At 46.0% G+C, this 10,867-nt stretch overlaps 1 protein-coding gene across 1 annotated transcript in view; it reads right to left on the reverse strand.

The window, feature by feature from the left end:
- Window positions 1-9,204, reverse strand: part of TMPRSS5 (transmembrane protease, serine 5) — a 38,354-nt gene extending 29,150 nt beyond the window's left edge. The window contains exon 1 of the mRNA XM_009329556.1: window positions 9,123-9,204. Within this exon, the coding sequence (XP_009327831.1) occupies window positions 9,123-9,204 (82 nt within the window). The remainder of the gene's footprint in view (window positions 1-9,122) is intronic.
- Window positions 9,205-10,867: the final 1,663 nt, after the last annotated feature.

A 10,867-nucleotide genomic window follows, 5' to 3' on the forward strand; every position in this document is an offset into this window, starting at 1 on the left:
AACTCGGGGCCGCAACAGTGTGGGACCACGTGCCTGCACCCTCCTTTGTGCTGCCAGCCTTCCTGCCAGGCTCTTTCCTTAAAAGTGCCATTGTCCCTTGGTCCGGGAGTCTTCCCGCTCCTCTGTATACGTGGGACACCCTTTTGGTACATTGTACTGAGAGACTGCATGACACAGGGTGGCAAGAGAGAGAAACTGAGATCTATGCAATGGTAAATAAATAAGGATATGATTACTACAGTGCTAGTTTTTCACTGTGTCACATTAATAATAACAACAACAACAACAACAACAATAACACCACCACCACCACAATATTGCCAGATACCAGGGGGATTAAACATCAAATTAATATTCAGCATGGTTAGAATTAAGCAGAAATAACAGCTTTATGATTAGAGTCTGAAACTGCTGCTAATAATGACTGATTATGCTCCCGCAGAGGAAGAATTGTAAGTGCTTAAGGACAAATAACCTTCCAAAAGTTGTTAGCAGCATAAAGCAGAAGAGTACTGAGAAGACCAATAAATTATCTGCTATAATGGGGCTGCATGTTTTGTGGACATGTAAGAGAAGTAAGGTGAGGGAGGATGCGATAGTGGTTTCCAACAGACAAAACAACAGTTGCTTGTCTCCATGCCCGCAGCTACCAAAGCTTCAGGGAAAAGTTAAAGTTCTGAGCAAAAAGGAAAAAAAATCCTTCTCAAGTTCCTGCTGCGCAACGGAACAAGGCAGACTCTTCTCTCTGCGTGGGACTTTTATCCCTTGTATGCAGAGACATTGTGTATTTGAAATTATTTTAACCGTAACTTGGCAAAGCCTTGCCATTCTGCCAGCTCCCAGCTCATTAGGTTTGTCTATGAAGTTTGCCACCTCCTCTGGGCTCCTCTCAACGGTCTGTTTTTCTACGTGTTTATTTTCTCCAAAACTGCTATCACTTGGCAACACGCAACAAGGCAGAGGCAGCAAATTTGTTCTGTTCTGTAAAGCTGGAAGTGAAAGAGAGACAATCCTGGGGGGAATCCCCACCGGTCGCTTGCTGCAAGGTTAGAGACACGGAGCAACTCTCGGTTCCTGCGAAACACCAAGGGAATTTGCAGTGTTCTCCAGAGGGGCATCTTCTTTGCCACCTGACAGCTCACCCAAGGCTTGTCAAGGGTGCCGGTAAACCTGATAGGTGAAGGACCTTCAGGGAAGAATGTAACCCCTTGGGGACAAGGACTACCTTTTACGATGCCTGTGTACCGTGACCAGCAGCACGGTGTGGCCAGCACAGCAATGCCTTGTGCTCCCTAACACGGCTAAATAAATGAAAAAGAATTGTCCACCGTCCTTCCATGCTGCGACCGTCTTCTCTATGTCCGAAGAAAAGCCTTTAACAGGAAGAACCACTGTTTCATCAGAGCTGGAAATGGTGAAGGGATACGATTACGGGCTGGGAGCAGTTACAAGCAAAGACAAAGAGATTTAGTGGGGAAGCTCCTGTGACAGGAGCCAGGAGAGACCGACTCTCCTCCGACACATTGCCTTAGACTTTTTGTATGACAGAAAAACATTGTTTATTCCTGCTTATTGCTGTACTCCTGTGCATCCCTTCTTGGCTCATTTCTTCCCTGTGTTTCAGACTGTCTCAAAATGTCTACGTTGGCAGGATCTGCCAAAACAGGGCTCTTGCCTGACGATGTTCTTATGCTGCCATTATGCAATCATGTACCTCCATCTTACTATCTGGTTACTGCTTCCATATGACCTGTAGCAGCTAGATCCATTCAACATGATAGGAAGCCTGAAATTCCATTAATCAGAGGTAACTACATTGCCAGATTCACACAGTAATTACTGCGCTTACAGGAGCGTATCAATTCAATTGTATATGCAAATATACCTGCTGAAAACACGATGTACCACTGTATATGCAAATCTAATCAATAGGTACTCAGATTACTCACAGAAAAGCAAATAAATGTGGGATCCTAACTGCAACATTTCTTTGTATAAGTTTGAAATTCATGGTCTTGTTAATGCAGCAAACGTGACTTTCTCTAAGTGTCTGTATTAGGAACGTACAGTTCTCCCAAAGGTGCACTCTTGTAGTAGAACACAGCGATATGAAGTGCATTCATGTAATTATGGCACCTAAACACATTTGCTGAAGAAAAATCAAATGAATTTGTGATGCATGTATACCACATCCTCTCCACCTCCCCTGCCACATAAGTACCATTTAAAAAGTTTCTTGCTATACAGTCTGGGCAACGTTGAGCTCGATCACCTCAACACCTGAAAAGGAGGAGTGTGTTGCACTCCTGGGTTTCAGCACGTGCAGCTGGGATTGCCTGCGTATCGGCAGAGATGCTGTTCCCTGAGCCGGGGTGGCGAGAGGCGGCCCTCCGCAGGAACGGTATTCTTCACGGGGTGCTGTCGCCCCTGAGCTTTGGTCTCCTGGGGTGGAACTGGGCTGAGGACACGCGGTCTCATGGGTCGGTCTGCTTTAAATGCCTAGGCTGGAACAAACACATAGCCAAGCCTGCCGCTTTGGAACATAAGCAAGCAGCTATTTGACAGTCAATGTCTGTTCAAGGTCTGAGAGACCTTCCAGGTATTGAGTCTGCCACAGCCAGTGTTTGCAGAATTCGTCCACTTCAGTTGTCCGTTTCAGACAGCCCAATTCTTCCCCAAATATAAGGTAAAGGGTGTGCAGGGTGGGAAGTGTGAACAGGCTTTTATAAACACCATGGATTGTTTCTGTAGCAGTAGGGAGGTGACGTATGCAAAATACAGCATTTTTACCGAGCAGTTGCCCTCCAACAGCTGGTTTTGTTTGCTCAGAAGCTGACAAGGAGAGAGGAACGCCAGGCAGCAGGAGCGCAGCTGCGCACGTCCCTGGCATCCTTTGCAGGCTATCGGGCACTGCAGACATCAGGGGGCAGGCAAAACCTAACCACAGCCGATGGGACTGACGTGGGGTTTGTCTTGAAATGTCAGATGCCCAGGTCCGTTTTTACAAACAGCTTTGCATGTCTTTGCATTTGCCTCAGGAGAAACCATGAACCAAAGGTGGTTTTGTTGAGGCCAGAGTAAGGATTCAAAAAGCTCTGTGTGTAGGGTGTCAGCTGCAGGTAAGAGTACCATCCTTGCAGACCCGCCAGCCAGCAGCGAGCAAGGTGATCACCCGGTTTAGCTCTCCTGTGCAGAAGGGTGGCTAAGTACGGGCCCAAATGTCATTCCCTGGGTGTAAGAGGAATCTGCTGTCTGAGGAGCAGCCAGATTCCTGGTGCCATTGGATTCTGTAAGCACAGACATGGTAGCTCTCACTGTCCAGAAGGAGACATCCCAGGCTGGGGGAGTTAATCTCCCACAACTACCCCCTGTGACCAGACTCAACTGCCAAATACTGACGCTAGCTGCAATTCCACTTTGCCTCACACCTAGCATTCTGTCAGGGCTGTCACAAGCACTGGACCATTTCATACATTTCAAGACAATCTTTCAAAAAGAATGAGGAGCTTTGCAATACATGCGCCTTCCGTCACTCTGTATCACCTTTCCCTTTTTTGTTTCACAGCCAGGCTGGTAGCTGAGGCTTGGCTGCGGTGTGAGGAAGACACAATGCCCAGCTTCTTTTTGGTCCAGATATATGGTGGGTACATCACATCCCATTTCGCTCGGTACCTGAAGCTCCATTCACCGTTGCCTTGAACCACGTGTCTCTGAGTGAAAAGGGAAGTAGAACGCTTTGGCCTTTTGCTCTTTTTTGCAGATGTCCATATTTCTGATGTCTGTGGATAAATGGAGGATTCTGACCTTAGACACACAGAAAAGTGAAACTGAGGCAGAAAAAGATTTATAAGAGTGCTGACTCTAAGATGTTCCCTGAAAGTCAGTGTGTTAATGCCCCTCTGTGACCCCAGCGAGGGTCGGATGGCGCTTCTGGATTGGGGCCCAGAGGGTCAGTCTGGCAGGCAGGCAGTCTAGCTGATGCATTTCCAGGCCGCCGGATTTGACATTCCTCCTTTTTATTGCTGCATCTTCTTTCATTTCCCCTTAGCTGGGAAGAATTTCAGATAAACACTGCTTGACATTTTAAAGTATGAAGTTTTTTGTTCCCTGTAATTACTTCAAATCTCCAAGAAAGCCTTAGGCAGCTCTCAGCCTGGATTTCTCTTACCAGCTGGAGTCCCTGCCTTTTCGTCAGGGATGGAGGCTGTATGTGCTCATTGCCTCTCCCCAGAATTTGAATTCAAGTGACGGTTGCAACACTCTTCCAGTGAGGTACCCACTGCTGACAGGGAACATAAGCGAATGGACGAAACAGGAGGCAGGAGGGAGTTCCAGGGGGCAAAATGTTACCAGATAGGGTCTTTTGGTGGCCAGATTTAAATAAACCTTTAGGAAATCTTTTTCCCGGGATGCATGACCAGTTCATGCACTCCACAGTGCAGAAGGGCAGAGAGGTATGGAGAGCTGCAGTGGCTGGTATTTTAAGAGAGTTGTATAAGGGATGGCTGATACTATGGGCATACGGCGCATGTATGTTTGCAGTCATCAGACTGAGCTAACCGAGGCTGGCCTGTGCTCCCTCCTGGGCCCAAAATAAATGTTTAGCACTCACTGGAGTGGATACACAGGCCAGCACGGCCAGAAGATTCTGGGCAATGCACGGAAGATGAAAATAGTCAATTTAATGGAAGTGTCCTTTAAGAGTGCCAACCCCAGGCATGAGACACAGCTCAGGAGACTGAGTGCAGCGGGAAGTTTGTCAAAAGCTAGCAACGTGCTAGTGACCAATTGATTCAGTTGCAGGATTAATGACGAAAGGGAAGCTGATGGTAACTCCTCACTGCATCTTGTCATTGCCCCTTCATCTGACTCTAAGCAAACACCAATAAGATATTTTGTGTGATGTATCAGGCTCCAAAATTAAGATAAAAACAATGAAAACCAGAAAGAAATCAACATAAACTTGCTAACAGAGAGAATGAGTGGCCTGTGGCAAAATGGGGAAGGGGAAATTTAAGGGCTTCTGGTATTCACGTTGCACTGAGTAAAGCCCTAGATTTTGAAAACCACGCGCTGCATGCAGTAGTGATGTTTATGGCTTTGCTCTGCTGTCTGATGTCTCAGCTGGGCATCGATTAGGCCAATACTCGTTTCAAGCGCTCATAGAACAGTATTAAGCCGCAAAAAGAAATTTTGATCTGCAAGAGTCTGGAAGGGCGAGAGCTGGATGGTATTGTGGTACCAAGGCAGTAAGTAAAGCTTGACGTTAGGCTGTCAAGACTGAGGAGAAGGAAAGTCTGTTTCCTTGTTTGCTGGTCACTCACACGTTTGGGATTATTTAGCTTTCCTGTAAGACTCTGTGCAAGTACATTTCATTTTATTGATTGCTTGCTAACTTTGATTTATTTACTGTACCTGACAGTCTGGCCAATGAGTTTGGCTCCTTTGGCTCCAACGGGCTGCTGCTGCCCGTTGGAGAATTGGACCCTTCAGACCTGTTCCTATCTCCCAACCCTCCTGCCAGAGACATTCCTAAACCCCTGACCCATCCCACTTTTATCTGAGCTCCTTTTTCTCATCTTTGTCCTGTCTCGGGTACAGCTGCATGTGGAGGGCTATAATTGATGGGCTCTGCCTGCAGGACTATTTACTACGATATCATAATTAACCTGACATGCAACCAGACTGTGGCAGCTGGGAGCTGTGATTCATGGCTGACACGAGGCCTCCAGTAGCACATAAGCAGGGACTCATGCCTCTTCCACTTAGCTAATCAAACGAAAACAGAAGAAATTAAGTCTTCAATTAATCTTCCCCTCCCCCCCGAGGCTTGCCTGTGGTGCTGAACAGATCCACATCAATTTGCCAGGAGCCAACAGGGAGAGGGAAGGAGGCTGGGAGGAGGCAGCTCAGATACTTTGCCGAAATATCAACAATAAGCCAGAGAGAAAAGTCCAGGTTGCGGTTTAGGCTGTGACTAAACAGTTAATTTTCAGGTGCTCACTGTAATGTTACTAGCCATTGGGAGCCATTTCATAAGAATGAAGTTCAGCAAAATCTCTAGCGCATTCACAAATGTAAATACGTGACCTCAAAATTAAACGCTTGTCTTACGGCTTGGCCAGACCAAGTCCAGCACAAGACCAGGAGAGGAGAAAGGAAGCTCAGTGGTGCCCGAGAGAGCACCGAGGGCCGCCATGCTGCCCGAGAGAGGGGCTGCTCAGTACAGTCAGAGAGGTTGGCAAAAGGACAAACACCACTGCCAGTGTAGACGTCTGTAAAAATAGTGCTCTACCACCCTCATCTAAAATCATGGACGTGTGAAGTATATCTCCTTTACCTCTAGATGGCTTCACAGTGAGTTTACTTCAGGGCAGTAAACTGGATTTAGTCAGAGACAGAACAAGAAATTTATTCTTAGAAAATCTATCGGAGGACAGTTCGTTTGCTTTGCTGGTTGGCTGCCAAAGGCAATGAAACAGAAGTTATAGGAAATGTGGAATTAGCTTCCATCATCCCAGTGCAGGAAGCTGCATAACTATAGGTGGCTTTACCGGGCATTATTTTCCATATGGATGAAATAGTGCCGCCAGGTTCCATGGGGAATTAGGTGAGTGGAATTAATCTGAGTGAACAAGACTCACAGTATCTCCCCATCCAGATTCGATTTCTTCGATCTTTGTCAAGAAGAAGGATCAATTTTACTAAAAATGGTGCATAGCAAAAGCCCTTTTTCTCATTTACTGGAGGTGATTCCGGCCAAGCCCTGTATGAAAGCAACTCCCGGATCTCTGGAAAGTGCCCTGCTCGCCTGGAAGCTTGCTTTTGTTATTTGTGCTGGTTTTGCCTGGGATGGCCAAAAAACCATGAATGGCTCTTCTCTTTCCCCACTCCTGGATTACCCATCAAAAATGAAAGGAAAATTTTTGAGCTAAAAAATAAAATTCCCTAGATAAACATCCCTCCACAAGCCTGAAAGATGAGATCTGGCACCTGAATGACTGCTGTTTCACTCCTTTGTAGATTTAAAGATTCTTTTGTGTAATTGTACAAGACAGTGGCTTACGAGTATATCGATAAGAGGTGAGTGCTTGTGCAAGGCTTCCCCAGGCAGCACCTGCTCAGTTTAGGAGAGCTCCTAACTTTCTGCCTGTAAGGCACAGTCCCAATATAAGCACCAGGCCTGCTCAGTGTTGAGCTTCATCTGTCCTTCCCATTCTGCCAGTTTGTATAACAATTCACTTCTAATTTGATTTTAGAAAGAAAGGAACAAGGTAAGGATATTGCCATTCGTTAATGAGCCATATCACAGAGATCACCCTCCTTTCATTTCTGCCGCACTCAGCAGTGCTGAACTTCACTCAGACAGGGAATTTTAACATACATTTTTTATGTCGTTCTGATTTTTCTTTTCAGTATCTGCCATGCCAAGCAAGTGGAAGGACAGTCCTTAAGCTTTTGAGGAGGAAATGAAAAGAAAACGTCATAAAGAGCTTGGCTGTGGTGTGGGAAAGAAAAGGCTGAAATCTCCGGCAGCGCCTGGCAGAAATGCACCAAAGCAGCTGGAAGATTTCAGTCAATTATGTTTCAGCTCTTCTGAGAAAAAGGCCCGCTACGAACAATACATGCGGCAAGAGAGAGATTTCCACTGCTGTATCTGGTGTTAACACGTGACTATTAGGCTGGATCAGCAAAGGGATATACAATTAGAAATGCACCGGAGTGCTGGAGCAGTTACTGCATTTCCTTGAGTGCCTGCACAGCAGACACATTAGCCAGGCTACTGGCACCAGATGGCATCTCAGAGAGAAAGCAGGTACTTGCACAGAAAAACGAGATATTAAACTCACAAAGGTTAAAAGGCTACCTACAAACACCAGTGATCCCAGGGTATAGAAGTTTCTGCTAATCCAGTGAAATACTGACCAAACCAGAAGGATTTAAATGTTTAATAAACACTTTGAAAATGCACCCATCTCTTGCTATTAGACTGAAAACCAGCTGAGCCCCAAGGCAGAATGAACTTCTTCTTGCACTAACAATGCAGATGATGTTCTGAATGGCCCTATTTCTCTCGCTTTTCTAGTAATCAGTCTTTGACAAGGTCTCCCCCCACATTATCACAGTTTCCTGTCATCTCCAAACCTTCCCCTTATGGTAAATCATGAATGACTCGATCTCTCCCTTGCTCTCGGGGTCTGTAAGTTCCCTCTCATGTTACTGACACACAACTCAAGCCTGTGGACCTGGGGTTTCATACGATTCTGACAGGTTTCGAGCTGGGCCGTGTGAGGTGATGGTGACATCGTGTCATGCAGGTCCTAGCAGAACGGCTTCATGAAACCAGCTTTGTCTGCGTAATGCAGGAAGTCTGAGTCTCTGGAGGAAGAAGTAAAAGGGTGTGTGTGCGTGCGCACGTGTGTGACAGAGAGGAGATGAATGATACTTTAACATGTGACTAGGAAGGGCAATGCATCCGTGTGTGGCGGGACTTAAAGATTGGAAAATTGAGTATAAAACTTTAAGGCGAGGTCGCCTGGGATAGCAACTGGAGCGAGAAAGGCCAGTGAATCTGTATTTAAAGTTAGAGGCGTGACAAAATAGCTCATGGTCTGAGCAAGGGGATTAGCTAGATGGAAGATGATTCCTGGAAGATAGCAACCCCCTTTAGGCTTGAGACTTTTTGCACAAGGCTTTGTGCAAAAAGAGCTTCAGCCTTGGATGGAGGCAGCTCTTAGCAATTCTTTCCCTCCCAAAAGCCAGCATCCAAACGCAGCTGGGTGAAGAGTTCTCCCTTTTGCCTACACACACAGAGAAACGTGGGCTGGCAATTAAAGTCCGGATTTTAAAATATAAATGAGTTTGCGTTTGATTGCTGTGCGTCAGTTGCAGAGCAAATCATGTATATGCATGACTCTGCCTCCAAACCACCCCAATTCACATGAAACACAGGCTGATCCTCTGCACTTGGATCCAGAGACACATCTCCTGATTCCCGGTCAACATCCTGATATTCCTTTGTTTGCATACCTTGCGATAGCTAAAAATAACCGGTCTCAGTCCTGCATGTAACAAATAGTCTGAGAGCAGCAGAACTAGCAGAGCCTGTTTTCACACGTTACCGTCTTTGTCCCTCTTCTTGCCAAAGCTCCCCTGGTTGTAGACTATGAGATCGATGGGAAAGGACATGTGTTCTTCTATCATCCTCCATTTAGAGGGAAGTGTTTCTGAAAATGGTAACTCTGCTACAAGTTCGGCAAGAGGTTTTTGCAAAGCAAAGTTCAGTAGGCATAAACATTTCCTCTTGATTATAAATATGTGGTAAAATAGAAACACGTACAATTGCATAACAATGCGTTCACTTACCAAGCTGATTTTCTTTCATAGGCTACTGAAGAAACTGCTCGTGGAAATTATTCAAGGCAGCCATGGGAAATCAGGCCCTAGACTGCTTGGCTTCATGCAGGAGGTTTACAGTTATGCCTTTCATCATTATTTATATAGTTGGTTTCATTTCTTTATGGACATCTCAGCACTTTTTTCATATGCGTGTTTGTACCAAGACCTGAACATACCAATTAAGTCGTTTGCCACACTAAGTCCGGCGGGGGTGGAGAGCGCCATGCCTTGCTCTGATATTTTTGCTCTGCTGCTCTTTGCAAATGAAACCCCACTGTCATGGGGGTGCACTCCTATACATTAAAGCAATGCTCAATGGCTACAAAGGATGAGGACACAAAATTGTCAGTAAGGAGCCTTGCAAGGCACCTTCAAATCACGATTAATGTTTGTTTGCCAATAAACTTGGAGAAGAAAGGTATCCCCCCATTCAGCTTGCCCCATAGTAAGGAACAGTCAATGTGCCGCACTAAGTCTTACGACAGGGACCACAGAAATGCTGCTGTGGTGGGCAGATGCAGAGAGACAGGCTCCTCTTCCAGGGAACTTAAAGCCTGAATGGTCAAGGCAGACCAAAAGGTTAGAGAAGCAGAGATGCAGAGAGCTGAAGTGGAGGAGGTCCCACGGCAGGTCTGTGTCAGGTGGGCACCTTCTCCATCCTGTCTACTGGGCCCTGCCGCCTGCCCTGGAGAAGGCAGAACAGCACCTTTCATGCCTGCCTGTGCTGACAAAGGTGGTCACATAAGAGGGAGCTCGTAGGCGGCTGAGGAAGTGGCATTGATAAGGCAGGCGTTGAAAGCCCTGCACATGCATCTTGCCATATGGCTCTTACAAACGCTACACATTTCCGCAGCAGCTCTTTGGAGCGCTGGGTGATATCTATGGATTTCTCCAACTGTAGCTACAATGTGCCTTTAGAGACTTGCATAAAACAAACCAGAACACAAGTTAAAGCCTTGACATGACGTAAAGTATTTTGCAGATTCATCCAGAAAAAAGGAAACAAACTCCCAGATGAGCAAACCACGGAACAGCTGAAAATGAAAACAACTTCACTCCGTGTAAAGCTTTCTACTAAGAGCTGAGCACTACTATAGAGTGATCTATACTGCACTCAGCTGCTTTGGAAACGTTGCTGCTCTCACAGTGGCAGTAACATTCTCATTGCCATAGTCAAGTGGCTGAAAATCTCTGCCTCGAGGGCTATCCCCAGACAGAATAACACCCTGCAAGATTTGCTAACAGTTTTCAGAGTTCCCTTATTTCATACAAATCTTACAGATCATTTTCAAAACATTTCTGAACCATGAAAGTCAATATAAGGGCTACCACTGGCATGTTTACACTCTGGTTTTGGTACAGCGACAGAATCTGCCCACTGTGGTGAGATGACTGTTCTCGTATCCAGATCTTTCCAAAGGGCACCTGGGAAGATTTTTGAGTGCGAGTGTCACCCCTAAATAAATCT

This window comes from Pygoscelis adeliae, unplaced genomic scaffold, assembly GCF_000699105.1.
Source record: "Pygoscelis adeliae isolate BGI_AS28 unplaced genomic scaffold, ASM69910v1 Scaffold268, whole genome shotgun sequence".
In the NCBI taxonomy this organism is placed as follows: domain Eukaryota; kingdom Metazoa; phylum Chordata; class Aves; order Sphenisciformes; family Spheniscidae; genus Pygoscelis; species Pygoscelis adeliae.